Below are 20,440 nucleotides of genomic sequence, written 5' to 3'. Positions count from 1 at the left end.
ATCATTAAGTCCTCTACAAGAACTTTTAAACTGTGTGTTTTCACCTCCAAGACAATCTAACAAGAGTAGTGGATGATCCTGTATAAATGAGTATTGCCATGTGCTTTCAGATACCATGCTAGATTTTATGTTGATAATTATATAAGCACCAAGTACGATTACTTTAATTGATGGAGCATATTAGAGCCAAGAGGTGAGACAGTGACCCACAGACTTTTAGAATTAAAAACTTCACAATGACTTGTGAAGCAGCAGCCAGAGCCATTATCTTTTTTTTTTTTTTTTGAGACGGAATCTTGCTGTGTTGCCCAGGCTGGAGTGCAGTGGCGCGATCTCCGCTCACTGCAAGCTCCGCCACCTCCCGGGTTCATGCCATTCTCCTGCCTCAGCCTCCTGAGTAGCTGGGACTACAGGTGCCCGCCACCTCGCCCGGCTAATTTTTTTTTTTGTATTTTTAGTAGAGATAGGGTTTCACCGTGTTTGCCAGGATGGTCTTGATCTCCTGACCTTGGGATCCACCGGCCTCAGCCTCCCAAAGTGCTGGGATTACAGGTGTGAGCCACCGTGCCCGGCCCAGAGCCATTATCTTTTTGTGAGTGAGGATTTGGTTTTAGAAAAGCAGCATCATTCACCACGTTACATTAATGTTATTTTGAATGCTACTGGCATTAATAGATTATTTTTACTTATTTTGCAAATTTGCTTGTGTTTTATAAAGGCAGGAGCAAAAGAAGCTCATTCTTTGGTTTTGGTTATATATAGTTGACGAACATTAACATAAATAATTTAAGCAACTTTTGAGAGTCCACAAAAAGGTTCTTCTTAAAGGAGGTCTCAGTGTTACTCTGGCTTGAGAAGTACTACCTGGGGGAAAGATGAACACCTGTTCCAGGGAGAGCAGTGCTCATGGCCTTTCCCCCACTCCTTGTTTGGCTTCCTACCTTGTTAGCGGACTCTGGGGAAGTGTGTGCACAGGAAGTAATTTGGTAAGAGACAGCTTGGGCACACCTCATTCACACCGTGAAGGGGTTGTGTGTTCTTTCCTTTGCGTGGGTTTGATTATGGGAACATTTCAGAGATTAATAGGAGTAGAAAAAGAATAGAAGAATCAGACACTGAACACCACACACACACACACACACACACACACACACATACACACACACACACATACACACACACACACACATACACACACACACATACACACATACACACACACACACATACACACACACACATACACACACACACACATACACACACACACACATACACACACACACACACACACACACATACACACACACACACATACACACACACACACATACACACACACATACACACACACACACACATACACACACACACACACACACACACACACACACAGAAACAAATTAGTTATGGTGAAACTAAAAAGGAGGCTGGGTAGTCACTGAGCCTCATTATAGTAGCTCCAAGTTTCCATGTGAGTCATGTAGCTCTGTCTGTTCTCATGTGGTTTTGAAAACTGTCTTCAGATTACCCTGCTGCACTCACTAAGGAACTGGGAAAGAGTAAGCGACCCTCTTGTTACTCCCAGTTTTCTCATGGATTTGAAATTTGGCCCCATATGCCAATACCCATGTTTGGGGCCCTTCTATACCAGCCCAGAACCCCTGGGCTGGACTTTACTGTTGATTGCTTTCAGTGTGACCACCAGGTCTGCCCTGGCACTTGTGGTCCCCAATGCTTGCCTAAACCCACTCTGTTTCCTGCTAAGGAAACTGCCCCAGTTCTTTTGTCTGTCCCCAGAGGGGATCATCCCTTGTTGCACATGATCGATCTTCTCAGGCAGCAGGTCATTTGGAAAAAAGCTTTTGCTGAGAAGACATCTCTCCCAGTCTCACCTGATTGTAGTAAGCTGTGGGGATCCCAATGGAAAATTTCATGGGGAATATGGCAAGTCCCCTCTTCTTCCAGTAATTCTTTTTGTTAAATTCCTCTGCGGCCAGTTTCCTAGCATAGAACGAAGATTTCTCCAGACATTCTTTCCAGCATCTTTGCAATGGCTCTGGATTAAATGTCTGCTTAAAGGCTGTTTTGCTAATTCTCTTATACATGTTTATTTCTTTAACCTGAAAGATGATAAAATAAAATGGATTTTAGGATAGAAGCTTGTTTCACATGTGCAGTATGTGTTTTTGTTATATGCCTGATATGCAGAAAGTCTTTCTAAAGAAAGAAAACTATTTTAATGGCTATAAATATGCAAGTGCAAGTGTACATGTATAAACAACAGAGTAATAATAAAAACAGTATAAACTACTCTTGAGCATTCCATATGCACCAGGCTCTAGACTAAGTGTATTATCTAGTTAACATCACAATCACCCTGAGAAATAGTTGGTTCCAACCATTGTGAATTCTGTCACAAGTTTGTCAGTGGTGAGACAAAATTCTCCTGATTCAAAATCCTTTTACACCCACACAATGTTGCCTCATTCTTAACTGTTCTCAAATTAGCTCCCCAAAGCCTTGAATTGTGGCAAAATATCTGCACAAATGGCTGTAACCATTCTGTGCTCTCTGTCCCCTGGGTGGCTTCACACTGATTCTAAAGTGTGGCTTGCTCTAGCCAATGGGACAGTAAGTATGTGAGGTGGACAGAGATTTGAAAAGCACTTGTACACCAGGGCTTACCATATTCTTGCTGTTCGTGGCAGCTCTGTGACCACCACCACAAGAACGAATCTGGCATACTGGAGGGTAAGAGACTCTGTGACGTGGAGATGTGCCTTCCCGACTGAGGCATCCTAGACGAGCCAGCGTGATGACCACCAGACATGTCAGTGAAGCTACCTTAGACCATGAGCTCCAGTTGCTCTCACCCAGACCAGAAGAGCTACCCAGCTGACCCACAGAATCATGAAAAGACTGTTGTTCTTTAAGTTTTGTGGTTGACTTACCACATAGCAAAATCTAACTGATACATAGATGATGTGCTTTATTGTTTTTGAATCCACATGGGGTTGACATAAAGCATATATAGGCATTTAAGATATATTGGAAGCAGTGATCTCAGCATTTTATTAGGGGGTTATGACTTATTACCTCTTCAGGGGGTAAGTTGCATTGAGATGCCACGGCAGTTATGTAAGCTTCGACTACCACCGTACCCTGAGGAAAGCCAAATCCTCGAATGGCTGTGTTGGATGGATTTGTTTTGCAAGCCCTACCCCGGCACCGGAAATTAGGAATATAGTATGCATTTTCAGATTTCAGCACAATGAACTCCACCACCTGAGTTGAAGCAAAACAAAGTGAAATCTTACATCTGACAGATATTCAAAACCACTTATCTGAATTTTATCTAATTTGAACCTGTCACAGGCAGAAGTTATCTGATTTGTAAGACAAATCTTTATGCAAATAAAGTATAATACATACAGCTCAACTGGTAACCTATGGGAAAGGCATGTTTCTCACCATCTCAGACTCATCAGGAGTGCACCTGCCATTGACGTAGTATTTGACATCAGCAGCTTTTATCACACCATTGTTCATGAATCCAATCTGCAAAGTGATAGCAAGTAAGGCATTTTTCTCAATAGTCCTTCTGTGCAATGAAATCATGCTGTACACAAACACATCTTGTCACAATTGTCAATGTATGCTTAGCTTATATACGTGATTGGATGTGACAGGAACCAGAGGAATATCAAGGATGGTGCCCAAGTTGAACATGATACCAATAGAAAGTTTTGGGTGGTTTTAGGCAATGTCTAAATATCTCTTTCAAGTGGTGTAGGATGTAGTAATTGTCTTTACTATTGGTTAGTTAACACTGAACAATGTCTTAGGCAGTTTGATTAACTTTTGCTTTTACCTACTTTGTATTTTCCGAGGAGTGGGTGGCGGCCAGCAGTTATCAGCATGTCATCACCACGTTCTAGGATAAACCGGATTGGACGGCCAGTCCTATAGGAAATGACTCTCTTAATACACTGGATGCTTCATAAAGTTGTAGAAACATAGTGATGGGGGAGGGGGACTTGAGATAATCTAGCTTATTGGTTGTCAGTGAGGGCAGTAACATTCTTTAGACAAGCTCCTTGGAAGTGTGTGGGGCATTAGTATTCTTCAAAAAGATCATAACTATTCTGGTTTAGTCATGTCTGAGAACTTATATGTTGCAATGATACGTTATTTGGTTACAAGTTACTTTCTTTTTTATATTATACTAAGGAATTGTATTATTGTTTTGCAATTATGTATAGTAGGTTTTACTGTTGTGAATTTCACTTTGAGATAGTTAAGAGAGCATTAAAATATTAGGTTGGTGCAAAAGTAATTGCGATTTTAAATATTTGCCTTAAAGGGAATGTTGAAGCTAAAAGGGTTGAGCTCCAATACTCCATTGAGCATAACCTTCCTTGCATTCAGACTCCCCTTTCATAAAATGTCCATCGAGGACTCCTCTGGTTTCTGATGGAATGTTCCCAGTGCCTGCAAACCTGCAATTTATAGGACAGTTTTTCCTATTGTTGGAAAGTGCCAATGAGCTAAGATGTTCATGGTTTTTCTGTTTGTAGAAGTAGCCTGGGATAAGTTAGTTTGAATAAGTGAACTTTGGTAGTTACAAGGTTCACAAAAGTCATGGCTATTCCAGTGTTTGGGTATTCCAGCTGGATGACACAGAGGCTAAGTGAACATTCCCAGGTGGTTGCAGAGCCCCTGCTTTATTTCATGACAAACTGTGTCTCTTTTGGGGCTGGGGTTTGACATTCCTTCCACGTGGCCAACCTCAGCTGAGTTGAAAGCTGAGACGAAAGCTGGGGTGCTGGGCTGAAAGAATGCAGATGGCATCAATGCTATTTGGACTACTAACGATGCCACTGTGACTCTTACTTGTTGGCGGCCACAGCACTGACAGCTCCTAACACAGCAGGCTTGGCCACTTTCCCTCCAAACGCTCCTCCAGTTCTTTTCATGCGGCAGGCGATTCTATTCCTTGGGACGTTCAGTGCTGCAGCCACATATTCCTGCAAGATGTAAGTTCCCAAAGTTATGTAAATGCAATTTAATAGTTTACTTTCTCATCCTTGTATTTCCCCTCTGCCCAGTAAAAGAAATCTAGTAATTCAACAAATACTTATATTTACAGAATTGTGTAACCATCACCATAATCTAATTTTAGAACAGTTTCAGCATCTGCAAAGAAATTTTGTATCCATTAAGCACTTGCTCCTCATCTTCCCCAAACCCCCAGCACTGGGCAACCATTAATCTACTTTCTGTCTATATAGATTTGCCCATTATGGACACTTCATGTCAGTGGAATCATACACTACGTGGTCTTTTGTGACTGGCTTCTGTCTCTTAGCATAATATTTTCAAGTTTCATCCATGTTGTAGCATGTGTCAGTACTCCATTCCTTTTTTTTTTTTTTAGTTCAGAGTCAATAACTTTATTAGAAGGAGAATAATACTAAAATTTGTCAATGACAGAGACAATCAACTTTGTAACAGAAAGTCAGGGAAACTTTATTTTTACTTCTAAATCCAAAGGCTAAGTATAGCAGAGTTGTAAAAATGAAATCCCACTTAGTCTGATTCACACAAGTACTAACGTTTAATCCTGTTTTCAGAGTCCAAGAACGAAAACTTGCAATTAAACACTGAGCAAGCCACATGTTTAAGTAAAATTTCTTAAAAAGTCTTAAAAAATATGATACAGGACCTAAGTTTTCATTGGCATACATACTATTAACATATGTTCTGAAAACTGGTAGGTTACATCAGTCCTGAATTAATTTTTAATAATAACAATTTTAAAAACTGACTGAGCTTTATACTTTTTCTATGCTACTATAGTTTTCTTTCACCTCATTTGTTAAATGTCAATCTTCACTTTATGTCATTTTCAGCATTCTTCCAAAAATCTTCTAACAGTAGTACTTTGATCTAAAGTCTTATCAGATTGGTTTTCAATGAACCGAGTGTCACATTCAGATTTAGTGTCTTCACTGGTCCCATTGACCTCATTCTTAGTATCGCTTTACTTTGATTCAATGTTTGTGTCTTCACTCTGTTTTTTTTGACTACCAGACTTCACACTACTTTTTATTAATCATCAAATCTTCTCTTTCTCCTTGGATTTTCTATCTTGTTCTCTGTCCCAACTTTTGTCCTGTGCTTATATGACTTTCAATTCTGGCTTTTTGATCTTCTTTGATCCCAGCTTCGAGATCTATGTTTTCTTTCTGACTGCTCATGGCTTCTGCTTCTTCATTGATTTCTACTTCTGCTTCACCTTCTTTCTCTGCTTCATGATCTTTTGTGGTCTCAAGACCTGCTGCATCTTCAGTCTGAAGTTTGGCTTGAGTGCTGTATTAGTCTGTTCTCACATTGCGAATAAAGACATACCCGAGACTGGGTAATTTATAAAGGAAAAAAGTTTAATTGACTCACAGTTCTACATGGCGAGGGAGCCTCACAATCACGGCAGAAGGCAAAGGCAAAACAAAGTCATGTCTTACATAGCGGCAGGCAAGAGAGTTTGTACAGGGGAACTCCCATTTATAAAACCATCAGCTCTTGTGACACTTATTCATTACTATGGGAACAGTATGGGTAACCTGTCCCCATGATTCAATTATCTCCACCTGGCCCCACCCTTGACACATGGAGATTATTACAATTCAATGTGAGATTTGGGTGGGGACAGAGCCAAACCATATCAAGTGCCTATTTCATGAACACCTTCTCTTTCTTCTTTCTCTGTCATAAGCCCTTTCTTTTTCTCTTTCTTCTTCCCTTCATCTTTTCCTTTCTCCTTCACTTCCTCTCTCACGTTCTTTTTCTCTTCCATTTCTTGCTTCTCCTTTTTTAGATGCTCATCATGATCAGGTTCTTGAGTCCTTTATCTTAACTTTTCTTTTGATTCTTCTAGAGTTGTTTTAATTTTGGCATATCCCATGTGTTGTTTTTCCAACAAACGGTCATCTACCCAGGATTGGTCATCTCCTACTATCAAAAAGGCTCCACACACTTCACAAACTTCCATTTGTTTTGTGTGTGTGTGTGCAGAAAAACTTTCAATTTTCAAGGTTGTGGATCTAGGCAATTCTCTCTCTTCTTTTAGTTGTTCAACTAATTTCATCATCCCCTGGGCTTCTACTTTTCCTTCAGACCCTAATTCTTCAATCTTCTGCAGAAGTACATCAATGTTGTCTGTTAGAACTTGAATTTTTTCTTCATTTTTGCCTGTTAGGGCAGCCGCCTCAGAAGACTGCTGGATTTGAGACAGTGCCAAATGAGCATGGCCCCCTTCTGGTTCTACATTCTACTTTTGCAAGTAAGCTCTGTAAGTATGGCAAAACAAACAAACAAACAAACAAACAAACAAACAAAAAACACCTCTCTCATAGCCACCTTTCATAAAATGAGAACTCTTCTCAGACTGTTTTTGTAGCTTTGCAGTATGAATTTCTTCACATGGACCAAGATTAGAATGTGTATATGTGAACAATTCTGCAGAACAAAAACCACAGAGATAATATTTATAAATGTTCTGTGGTCCCACCACATGTTGCTGCGCTTCTTATCCGGGGTGAGGTTTTGGTCCCAGCCCATTAACTCATCCAACAATTGTGTGGCCAAAATCATAGTGCTTCTTTTGGGCGGTTTCTCCCAGCCCAGGCACCCAGTGACAAAAGTGCTGGTGGCACTATCACCAACCTCCTCAGTCTGCTCTCAGGTTGAAAAGCCTCCTTTACATAGGAGCCTACAAGACAAAATCTCCATTCATTTTATGGCTAAATAATATTCCACTGCATGGATATACCACATTTTGTTTCTCCATTCATCAGCTGGATACTGGGTTGTTTATACTTTTGTTTATTATGAGTAATGCTGCTGTGAACATTTGTTCGTAAGAGTTTTTGCATTTATCTGGGGTGGATATTTACTTGCAGAATTGCTGAATTATATGTTCAGTCTGTTTAACATCCTAAGAAACCACCAAACTATTTTTCAAAGTGGCTGTGCCATTTTTCATGCCCATCAGCAATGTATGAAGGTTCCAGTTTCTCTACATCCTTGCCAACACTTGTTATCATCTGTCTTTTTGATTATAGACATTCTAGTGGGTGGGAAATGGTATTTCATTGTGGTTTTGATTTGCATTTCCCTAATGACTAATGATGCTGAGCATTTTTTAATGTGCTTATTGTTCATTCACATATCTTCTTCGGAGAAATGTCTACTCAAATCCTTTACTGGGACTGCTTTTGATACTGCCTTAGCTTCTGGGCTACGGCAGCCTGTGGGTACCCAGTGCCCTAGTAACTCTCAAGGAAATGTCTGCTGTTGTGTAGCTGACTGATTGTGACTCAGGAAATGTTAGTAATAAGTGGCAATGGTGACTTTGGGACATACATGTTGTTCATTGGAACCCAGAGTCACATACCCCCCGCCAAAAGGGACCTCAGGAGTGATCTTTATCACCTTTCACAATTTACAGAAAAGGATGTAGATGCCCAGTGACTTCCAGGAGATCACGCAACTGCTTAGGGGTGAAGCCTATATCTCCTCCAGTTACCTGCACGCGGGTTGGATACTGTGTTCCAAGGTGTAACACCATTTCTTTATCTTCTTTTGGGAGAGCTAGGATAGACAATGTTTCCATACAAAAATGTTCCTGTCCTTCCACATGGACTTCACCTGTAAAGCACAAAACACAAGGCAATGTTTAATCATAAGTTCCAACGTGGGCACTCTTGGTGGTGTTTTGCTTATGAAGAGTGAATTGCTTTAGCTTATGGAGAGCTGGACTTTTTTTTCTTTTTTTTTTTAACAGCAGAAAAAGTTTTTTTTTCATATGCATATGGGAGGGCCTCACGGAAATGAATGGAAAATCCCAATGAGGTGATTAGGTGGTTAGACCCAGAAGCTTATATACTATTTTAACAAAGGACAATACATTTGTGGAGAAGTGAGAAGACAAAGGAAATGGGTTTTGAGCCTCTGGGGGTGGCAAATTGTGGAGAGATAAATATACAGGGGAAATTAATGGAGGATAAGGGTTATTTGAGTAAGGTTTGTTATGCAGATTTATTTCAGGGCCATCTCTGGGCTGATAAGAGTCTGGAGTTGTCTCTTGTTCTGCTCATTCTGGTACAAGACAGGGGTCAGGAAACATCTTCATAAAGGGACATTTATGCCCTACTTTTAGGTCAATAGGAGGCGGGTAGATAACTTTTTTCTGTGTCTGCTGCTTCTCAGTTGCCTTTAGCTCAAAATAATCCTTATGTGAAAGTGGCATATTTTAAACCCAAATTTATTTACTTAACAATCAGATGGTGTTGACAATATACTAGGTAACTTTCTAAGGCTGAGCACTTTATAGACAATTAATTTACTTAATCCTTCTATCAATCTGATGAGGTATGTATCATTACCCCCATCTTGCCAGATGGGGAAGCTGAGACATGGAAAGGTGAAGTAAGCTGCCCAAGGTGACACAGATAGTAAGTGGCAGAGCTGGGATTCAAACCTAGGCAGCCTGACTGACTCATGCTGTGAACCACGACACCACACTGCTCCATATTGGCATGCTGTGTGACTCTTAGTCATTCCTGCCAAAATTCCTTTCACGTTCCAAATTTCCTACTTGTGCCAAAATTCTGAACTCTCACAATTTCTGAAATCCCAATTGGCAAAGGTTCCAAATGGTACTCTGTCAATCTGCTGCCCTCTGGGTGAGAATAATAATTAAAAAATATATAGCATGGTGCTTAAGAGCTAGAGCCTTGGGATCAGCCAGTCCTGGTTCTACTGATAACTGAACATGAGACCTCAGCCAATTATCTAACTTTTATAAGCCTCAGTTTCCTCATTTTGAGAAATGAAGCTTCTGATATGTTCCTTCTCAGAGCTGTCCTGCTTGCATGTTAAATGGTAAGCAGTAAATAGTAGCTTAAAATAAGTTTAATAATAATATTAATCTCTTAGGATTGTTATTAGGATTAAATAATATAATACATGTAAAATGCTTAGACATGGCACCTGGCACAGTAAGTACTTGATAAGTGTTAGCTGATATTATTATTATTATTAAATCATCTTTGACCCAAATTTATAGTTTTTATAAAACCTCATTTAATTTTAAAAATAAAATCCTGTGGAGTAATGAATGTTTGGTATAAGTAGCAGTTACTGTCAGACATCTGAACATCTCTCATAAGTTTACTGGTTGTGTCCTACTATTCTTACAAGGTAGTGTATTGTTTTTATAATTGGGAGGCAGTCTACATTTTCTACTTAAACAGAATGATGTTAGGAAATATACATCCTAAAGGTCTCTCTCAGGTTTTAATAAAAGATAAAAGCTTACACCACTTGCCATTCTAGTTACTTAGAATAATGTAATAGATCCTGTGAAGATTCTTTTTTCTTACCAAAGACCAGCAGTGATTCTGTTACTAAAGACAACCGTGGTTATCTGGCCACACATTAGCATCACTTGGGGGAGCTTTTAAAAAAATATTAATGCCCTTTTCCCATATTCCAATATTCTAATTTGACTGGTCTGAGGTGGGACCTAGGTATTGTGTGTGTGTGTATGTGTATATGTGTGTGTGTGTGTGTTTTGAGATGGAGTTTTGCTCTTGCTGCCCGGGCAGGAGTGCAGTGGCGTGATCTTGGCTCATTGCAACCTCTGCCTCCTGGGTTCAAATGATTCTCCTGCCTCAGCCTCCCAAGTAGCTGGGATGACAGGCACTTGCCACCAGGCCTGGCTAATTTTTGTATTTTTAGTAGAGACCCGGTTTCACCATGTTGGCCAGACTGGTCTCGAACTCCTGACCTCAGGTGATTCATCTGCCTTGGCCTCCCAAAGTGCTGGAATTACAGGTGTGAACCACCATGGCTAGCCAATATTGCTGTTTTTTTTTTGAGACGAAGTCGCCCTCTGTGGCCCAGGCTGGAGTGCAGTGGCCGGATCTCAGCTCACTGCAAGCTCCACCTCCAGGGTTTACGCCATTCTCCTGCCACAGCCTCCCGAGTAGCTGGGACTACAGGCGCCGGCCACGTCGCCCGGCTAGTTTTTTTTGTATTTTTTAGTAGAGACGGGGTTTCACTGTGTTAGCCAGGATGGTCTTGACCTCCTGACCTCGTGATCCGCCCGTCTTGGCCTCCCAAAGTGCTGGGATTACAGGCTTGAGCCACCGTGCCCGGCCTGCTATTTTTTAAAATATAAAAAATCTTTTTTTATGGCTGTATAATATTCCATGGTGTATATGTGCCACATTTTCTTTATCCAGTGTATCACTGATGGGCATTTGGGTTGATACCATGTCTTTGCTATTGTCAATAGTGCTGCAATGAACATGCATATGCATGTATCTTTATACAAGAATGATTTGTATTCCTTTGGGTATATACCCAGTAATGGATTGCTGGGTCAAATGGCATTTCTGGTTTCAGATCTTTGAGGAATCGCCACACTGTCTCCTAAAATGGTAGAACTAATTTACATTGCCAACAACAGTGTAAAAGCATTCCTATTTCTCTGCAGCCTTGCCACCATCTGTTGTTTTGAATTTTTAATAAAAGCCATTCTGACTGGCATGAGATGGTATCTCACTGTGGTTTTGATTCGCATTTCTCTAATGGCCAGTGATGTTGAGCGTTTTTTCTTCTGGTTGTGGGCTGCATAAATGTCTTCTTTTGAGAAGTGTCTGTTTATGTCCTTTGCCCACTTTTTAATGAGGAATGTTCTTTGCATGTTCATGGATGGAGCTGGAAGCCATTATCCTCTGCACACTAACGCAGGAACAGAAAACCAAACACCGTATGTTCTCACTCATAAATGGGAGCCAAACAATGGGAACACATGGACACAGGGAGGTGAACAGCATACACTGGGGCCTCTTAGGGGGTGCAGGGAGGGAGAGCATCAGGAAAAATAGTTAATGCATGTTGGGCTTAATATTTAGGTGATAGGTTAATAGGGAAAGCAAACTACCATGGAACATGTTTACCTATGTAACAGACCTGCACATCCTGTATGTGTACCCCAGAACTTAAATAAAATTAAAATACAGACACATGCACACACACACATACACACACACAAACCTAGAACTTAAAAAAATAATCTTAGCCAGAACATTAAGTCTAAACAAATCAATTAACAAATAACAGTGTCAAGATTGGAAAAGATAAATAAAACTGTCATACAACTATGTACATAGAAAATTCAAGAGAATCTCTGTCTATTAAAATAGTAAAGGAATTAAGCAAAATTGCTAGATATAAGATCAATATACAAAAATTCACTGCATTCTTATATACTAGACACAACAAGTTAAATAAAGTTAAATAAAAATAACCATAGTATCACAAAGCATAAAATACTAGGAATAAATATTAAAAAGGAGTTGCAAGATCTCTATAGTGAAAACTAAAAATTACTGAGAAAAGTTAAAGAAAACTTAGATAAAAGGCAAAGTGTACCATGCTTATGGATTAGAAGACATAATATTGTTAAGATTTCAATTCTCTCAAATTGATATATTGTTTCAATGCAATCCCAATCCAAATCCCAACAAATTATTTTTGGCGGGATTTATGAATTAATGATAAATTTATCTGAAAATGCAAAGGACCTATAATAGCTAAGGTCATATTGAAGAAGCAGCAGCAAAAGTACCTTAAATTATTGGGTTTTAAGACTCACTATAAAGTTACAGCAAGTAAGACACTGGTATTAGCAAGATAGGTAAATAGACAAATAGAATATGATAGAGAACTCAGAAGTAGAACAACACATACGTAGACATCTGGAAAACAACAAAAGCTGCACTGCAATTCAGTAAGGGAAAGGATAGTCTTCAATAAATGGTGTTGGGTCAATTGAATATCCACATGAAAAAGATGGAATATTGACTCATATCTCACATCATACAGAAAATTTAATTTGAGGTGAATCATAGACCTAAGTGCAAAAGCTAAAACAATCAAGTTTCTAGGAGAAAACATAAGAATATCTTCATGACCTTTGGACAGGCAAAATTTCTTCAACGAGTACAAAATCATTAGCTATAAATAAAAGACTGAAAAATTGATATTCATTAAAATGAAGAAATTAGACTGGGCGCAGTGGCTTAAGCCTGTAATCCCAGCACTTTGGGAGGCTGAGGTGGGCAGATCACCTGAGGTCAGGAGTTCGAGACCAGCTTGCCAACATGGTGAAACTCCATCTTTACTAAAATTACAAAAATTAGCAGGACATGCTGGTGCAAGCCTGTAATCCCAGCTACTAGGGAGGCTGAGGCAGGAGAATCGCTTGAACCCGTGAGGTGTAGATTGCAGTGAGCTGAGACCATTCCATTGCACTCCAGCCTGGGCAACAAGAGCAAAACTTCATCTCAAAAATAAATAAATAAATAAATGGAAGAAATTGTCTGGGCATGGTGGCTCACACTGTAATCTTAGCACTTTGGGAGGCTAAAGAAGGGGGATCATTTGAGCCCAGGAGTTTGAGACCAGCCTAGGCAACATGGCAAAACCCCATCTCTACAAAAAATACGAAGATTAGCTGGGCATGGTGGTGCATGCCTGTAGTCCCAGCTACTCAGGAGGCTGAGGTGGGAGGACTGATTGAGCCCAAGAGGTTGAGGCTGCAGTGAGCGGAGAATATGCCACTGCATTTCAGCCTGGGCAACAGTCTGTCTCAAAAAAAAAAAGAGGAAAAGAAAAGAAATTTTGTTTATAAAATGGCACCACAAAGAAAGTGAAAAGGCACAGCTGAGAGAAGGTATTGTCAATATCCATAGCCAATCAAAAATATATTTAAAACCTCCTATAAATTATGTCATTAATTGTATTAAAATTAATTAGATATAATTATAATGCCAAATTGTATTATTAATTATAACTAATTGTTACTTTTAACTTAAGAAATTTAAAAACAGGCAAAATACTTAACAGGCATTTCATCAAAGAGAATATAAAAATGACCAATGCACATATGAAAAGGCTCAAAATCATTAGTCATCAAAGAAATCCAGTTAAAACCACAACGAGATATCACTCCACACCCATCAGATCAGATAAAACTAAAAAGGCTGATGACAACAATGAAAAAAATGGAACTCTTTTGATTACTAACAGGAGTATAATTGGTACAAGTTTTATTATTTTTTTTAATGCTTGAAATTAACTTCTAAGGCTAAACATAAACATATGCTATTATTGGCCAGGCGCGGTGGCTCACAACAGTAATTCCAGCACTTTGGGAGGCCGAGGTGGGCGGATCATGAGGTCAGGAGATCGAGACCATCCTGGCTAACACTGCAAAACCCCGTCTTTATTAAAAATGCAAAAAATTAGCCGGGCGTGGTGGCGGGCGCCTGTAGTCCCAGCTACTCGGGAGACTGAGGCAGGAGAATGGCGTGAACCTGGGAAGCGGAGCTTGCAGTGAGCTGAGATCATGCCACTGTACTCCAGCCTGGGCAACAGAGCCAGATTCCATCTCAAAAAAAAAAAAAAAACTATTATTCAGCAATTTCATTCCTGGGTACATTCCATTAGAAATAAGTGCTATGTTCACCAAAATATAAGCATAATAGTGTTTATAGAAATTTTATTCATAATGCCCCCAAATTAAAAACAACTCCAATGTCCTGAATGGTAGAATGAATAAATTGTGAAATATTTGCATAACAGAATACTACCAACGAAAACCGAATCTATGCAACAACATGAATGAATCGTTCATATGTAATGTTAAATAAAAGCAGAAGGCGTAAAAGAGGTTATAAGATTCCATTTATATGAAGTGCAAATGAGATGAAACTAATTTATAGTGATAAATATTAGAATAATACTTTGGGAGGTTACTAAGAGAGGACACATGGAAGCATGCTGGGGGTGCAGAAATTTTCTATGTCTTTTTAAAATTTTTTATTTTTATATTTTGAGACAGAGTCTCATTCTGTCATCCAGGCTGGAGTGCAGTGGTATAACCTTGGCTCGTTGTAACCTCCACCTCCCAGGTGCAAGCGATTCCCATGCCTCAGCCTTCCTAGTAGCTGGGACTACAGGCATGTGTCACCACGCCTGGCTAATTTTTGTATTTTTAGTAGAGACAAGGTTTCACCATGTTGGCCAGGCTGGTCTTGAACTCCTGACCTCAAGTGATCTGCCTGCCTTGGCCTCCCAAAGTGCTGGGATTACACTGTGCCCAGTCACGTTCTATGTCTTGATGTGGGTAGTATTTACACGTTTATACATATACAAAAATTCACCAACTTGTAAATTTCCTCTGCACTTTAAATTACTGTTTAAAAATCACACTTGAATGAGAAATATTGCCTTAGAGTTTCAGTAGTTTTCAGTGTAGATGATTGAAATTAGAGTCTTCAGCTTCAGAAGCTTCCCTTTTCTCGCTAAGATTACTTCCCTTCAATGATTTGTATTTAAAGGCTTGCTCTACATTTCCTTGCTCGATTTTTTTCTCATCAAAAAGAAATGAATTGTGCTCTAGGGCTTGCTGCAGTGGAAAAACAAACCAAAACAACAGCAAAAGATTTAATTTTGCATTCTAGTAAACAATTTGTTTCCCATCAAAATTCCATGCTTCCATGTTTCCACTGTATCAGATCTTCATTACACTGAGAAAATCAGAGCCAGGGCTGCGTGAAGAGTCAGAAGAAGGCGAACACAAATGGATTATAGGCATTGGTGACTCATTTTGTACAGTGCTCTGGGGAAGGGCTGAGGGGGACACAAGGGTATATAAACCTGCTTCCCACCTGTCCATTGCTGAGTGATGATCTGAGTCAGTTTGGCAGTTAGGTGCTGACTCTCGGGCTAGAGGGTTACTCAAGAGTAAAGAGAGGTCAAGAAGGAGGAGGCTGACGGGTCCCAGAATGCTCAGGAATGGCCTTGAATGGGTGACCTGAGTTGGATCCTGAATCATTTGAAGTCAAAGGCACATCATAAAACAATAGTTTGAGGCTGAAACCAAGCTGAGGGGCCAAAATGAGCACAAGGCCAGAATGGCCAGGGTGCAGGTTTTCTATCAAGAAACAGTGGAAGATGGGTTTGAAAGGTGGAATGTGGCTGGACTATTAAAGACCTTAATTTGATACTAAAGAGTTTGGATCTTATGTAAGGGCATAGTGTTAAATAGGAAAAGTGACCTAATTAACTTAGTGATTTAGGAAAGTTAATATGTTAGGTAGATGGGCAGAAATGGAAGAAGAGAACCTCTTTTAGTGGTTTTTGTAGTAAATCTGAAAAGAAGATAGTGAGGACTAGGATGGAGGGTGGAGTGAAAGTGAGAATGAAAAGAAAGGGGCAGCCTTAAGGGACGTTTAAAGGATAACTGGAAAAAACTTGAACTTGGCAGCTGTTGGGAAGAACAGGGGAGAATTGAAGTGGATGCTCAAGACTGAATCTACTTTGTGGGTGGGGGTTTGGAGGGTGTCCATATTGCTTATGCATCCATCTATCCATCGATTTCTCCATCCCTCCATCCCTCCGTCATCCAACATATGTTTATTGAGCATCTACTGTGGGTTTAGAGCTTTGCTAGGCACTGGGGACATAAAGTATAAGAGCACACAACATGTCCTTATTCTCATTCATGACAACTAAAACAAAAATGATAGGTAACATTTATTGAATGCATTCCCTGTCCCAGGTGCTATGCTAAGCATTTTACTGGGATTCTCTCATTTAAGCTTACCATGACCGTTTGGTTGTAGGTACTTTTAGAATTACCATTTTACAGATGGAAAAGCTGAGGTATGAGGGGTTTAAAGCTTTTGCTGCTATTAAGAGGCCACTAGTGGCAGTCAGATGATGAATCAAAGTAGTCTGTCTCCAGGGCCTGTCTGTGCTTGAGCAGTAAGTGGGCAGGGAGACAGAGGACCCAATAGTTGTAATAAGTAAATGTTTCATTTTTTTCTGATTTCCACAGTGCTCTAGATTTTCCAGCTGACTGCTTTTGTATATGAGGTTATAAGGACATTTCTCAGGTGTTGCTTATCTGCATTCTTCACCCATGCCTTGGCAAGAGGTCACAGGAGAAGTGGGCACAGAATGCTTCATTTCCACGGGTCCCTGTAGAAGCAGTGGTGGGAAAGAGGAGTCTAAGCAGGAAAGGACTCAGTTTCTGTCTTGAGGGGCAAATTGTGGGAGCCTTCACTCTAAAACTACAGGTAACACTGAACAAAGGATAGATGGAGCCCAACTTATACTATTTTATGACTCCATGGGTTGAACTGTGCCCCAAGTCCACCACTTAAGTCATTCTAGAAGACACAAAGCGGTCTGACTACCTCTATTGTGATAATCCTTGGCTCTATGTCTCCATAAGTGATCTTCACTTTTTTGGCTGCCTCTCTTGCATGAGCATAGGTATCAGCAGCCACAGTGCTGACGATCTGACCCACGCAAATTACCTGCAGAAAAGCCACATGTAATTAGTGAAAACACAGACTCATTAAAAAGGAATTACTGTTCCCACATTCTTACATTTACCTATTGGATTTTTGTGACCAAAAGCAAGATTATTTTCTACCTATGAGAATAAATTTACAACAGCGGTTTGAGTGGGACTTAAGGGGCCCAAAGTTGAATGTAGAAATTAATTATCTGGCTTTAATGATCTCCCTTCTGGTTGTTCTTGGCCATATTACTCACCATTCCCTCAGCATACACAGTGATCCAATTAACCTAACATTCTGCTGGTTCTTTCAATGTCTTATGATCTGTGCTGCTTCTATGACTTTCATGACTTTTGAGAAGTATTCTTTGAGGACTTCTGGCTTTTCTCAGAATCTCAAAAGGGTCCACAATTCAAGAGAGAAGTTGAGAATCACTGAGGCAGAGTCATTGGTTTCCAACAAGTCTTTGTGATGTGAACATGGATCCATGGATGGCTATAGTCATAACCAATAATCATTTTGGCATCTCCAGCAAGGCATTTGAATAATAAGCCACACATAAATCACCCACCTCATTCTGTGCATAGAAAATCTCTCCTTGATAGTTATTATCTCCTGGAACATCCTCTGCTGTTATCACGTCAACAACACCTGGAAGTGCCAGGGCTTCTGAAATATCAATTGATCTAGGAGAGAAAATTTGAAGGTAGACATTAAAGTTTCAGGGGCCAGTTCCCAGTGATTCCTCAAACACAGGGAAAAACTATAATGGACGTCATAACTTAAATCATGGAGCAATATTCTATGTTGAAAAATGCCAGTATTTAGCAGATGTTCTAACTGTTTCGTATCCTTGGATTCTTACATAACTATGCTTAAAAAATGACTGATTCTCAACCAGAAAAATAAATGTATATTCTTTCTTTTTTTTGTGAGACAGGGTCTCTCACTCTGTTGCCCAGGTTGGAGTGCAGTGACGTGATCAAAACTCACTGCAGCCTTGGTCTCCTGGTCTCAGGTAGCCTCCTCAGTAGTTGGGACTACAGGTGCATGCCACCATGCCTGGCTAATTTTTTGTAGAGATGGAGTTTCGCTATGTTGCCTATGCTGGTCTCGAACTACTGAGCTCCAGCGATCTGCCTGCCCCGGCCTGGGATTACAAGTGTGAGCCACCACGCTGGAAATTAGTATTCTTATTTGAATTAAATATATAATAAGCTCTTGATTTGAATGTGAAACTGTGAATGTGTTTCAGTAACATTAAGAATCTCTTTTACTTCCTTACATGATCTTTGCATGAGCTCTGGTGCTGGTGATTGGAGCCAGGAAGAGTTCTTGGTCAATGCAGGACATGTCATCAATATATACGGCTTCCCCTGTGGTGTGTTTAATGGCCGACTGGTGCATGACTGGGTGTCCAACTGGATCTTGTGGGGGTTGGTGGGGATCCACACACTGTTAACGGACAAAGTAAATTAGTTTGCCACGAGGAATTCTCACGCCCTGAAAATTAGGTCTGATATATCTGGCTTACTCACGTGTTAGGGGAAAAAACAAACAAACAAACAAAAAAACCCAAAAAACAAAAAATTATAGGCAATTGGGTATCCATATCCATGAGTTCAGGTTAATAAATATCCATTAAGATTAAGTACTATGGTAAGGGATTATATTCTTGTTACAATTCTCCTCTTACCCCCAAAAAGAAGACATCCTAGATTCAGGGTGGTTGTAATAAGGCAGAGAAGGCTTTCTAGAGGCAGTAAATGTTGACTTGGGTTTTAAAGGAAGAAGAGGTATTGGGCAAGCAAAGGAGGTAACTAAACTGAAAATAGTGGAGAACAATGATTCAGAATCTAATTCTTGTGTAGCCTTAAGTAAAAGCACAGAAGCTAAACCAAGCAAGTTGTGTGTGTATAGCAATAGGTAACATCAGCTGGCTTCAATAGATGTTATCCTAAATACAGTTATTGAAAAGAAGGAGAAGTATGCCTAATGCATACATCTGAATGCATAAACATTAAAAAACAAAAAACCCTGTCCACCAACCTGAAACATCTGAATTCCTTGGGGTGTTTCTATGGGAAAGTCTTCTAGAGCACTCATGAACTTTTCTGGAATGTTGGGAAACTTCTGGGGATCCTGAACAGAAGATTACTTCACAGTTAATTTTACAATCTGAGTGAGCAGCTTGGAAAAACACATGGAGATAAAGTTATCCAATCTATTCTTTTAGATCTTAGATGCCAGTTCTTCTGGGAGAAAGCTCTGAGCTTCAAGTTCTGTAAGCTAGTAGCAGTTGCTTGAATAATAACTACATCTATTTATGTGCACAGAAAAATAAATGTTATTTCCAGGAGGTAAAGATTTCCTTTCATGACAAGGTCTTTTTTTGAATGAATGGAAATATGGATACTTCTAAATGTGGGCTGTGTTTTCAAACCTGGGCCACTCTTGTGGGCATGTATCTCAAATAAACAATTGAGGGAGTAGGGAAAGATTAATCTATAAGGATGTTCAATTGCAGATTATTTGTGATAGTAAGGAAACTAGAATTAAGCCAAATATCCAACAATAGGGAACTGATGGTACATCCAAGTACAATATTCCGCAGTTATAAAAAATAACTTTGCAGAAACGTCTTTAATGGCATTGAAAAATTCATGATATAATATAGTTAAATAAAAAAAGTTACAAAAATTTATGTACAGTATAATCCCATGTTTTGTAAAAAAAAAAATATAAAAATATAAAAGTATGTATTCCAAAATGTTAATAGTGGTGATGGTAGGATTATTAGATTACAGTTCATTTAAAAAATTTTGCTTCTCCATATTTCGAATTCTTTTATAATGATAGAATATATAATAAATAGAAGGTAATATGTAAGATAATATTTGATAATCTATTAAATATGCTTATCTATTAAATATATGATAATTGAATGTTTTTCTTTTATATCTATTATGTATTATATATTGATAATGGTT

At 39.5% G+C, this 20,440-nt stretch overlaps 1 protein-coding gene and 1 pseudogene across 1 annotated transcript in view; both read right to left on the bottom strand.

The window, feature by feature from the left end:
- LOC104670351 (aldehyde oxidase 4-like) overlaps nucleotides 1-20,440 on the bottom strand; it is a 71,478-nt gene that overhangs the window by 15,785 nt on the left and 35,253 nt on the right. The window contains 11 exon segments of the mRNA XM_010373554.2: nucleotides 1,896-2,123; nucleotides 3,100-3,288; nucleotides 3,475-3,561; nucleotides 3,879-3,966; nucleotides 4,897-5,030; nucleotides 8,591-8,712; nucleotides 15,454-15,547; nucleotides 17,343-17,465; nucleotides 18,022-18,136; nucleotides 18,736-18,905; nucleotides 19,500-19,592. Of these exon segments, the coding sequence (XP_010371856.2) occupies nucleotides 1,896-2,123; nucleotides 3,100-3,288; nucleotides 3,475-3,561; nucleotides 3,879-3,966; nucleotides 4,897-5,030; nucleotides 8,591-8,712; nucleotides 15,454-15,547; nucleotides 17,343-17,465; nucleotides 18,022-18,136; nucleotides 18,736-18,905; nucleotides 19,500-19,592 (1,443 nt within the window).
- On the bottom strand, nucleotides 5,912-7,656 carry LOC115893244 (annotated as a pseudogene).

This window comes from Rhinopithecus roxellana, chromosome 14, assembly GCF_007565055.1.
Source record: "Rhinopithecus roxellana isolate Shanxi Qingling chromosome 14, ASM756505v1, whole genome shotgun sequence".
Classification (NCBI taxonomy): domain Eukaryota; kingdom Metazoa; phylum Chordata; class Mammalia; order Primates; family Cercopithecidae; genus Rhinopithecus; species Rhinopithecus roxellana.
Note: the sequence above shows the minus strand (reverse complement) of the source record. Positions and strands in the feature narration are given on the sequence as shown.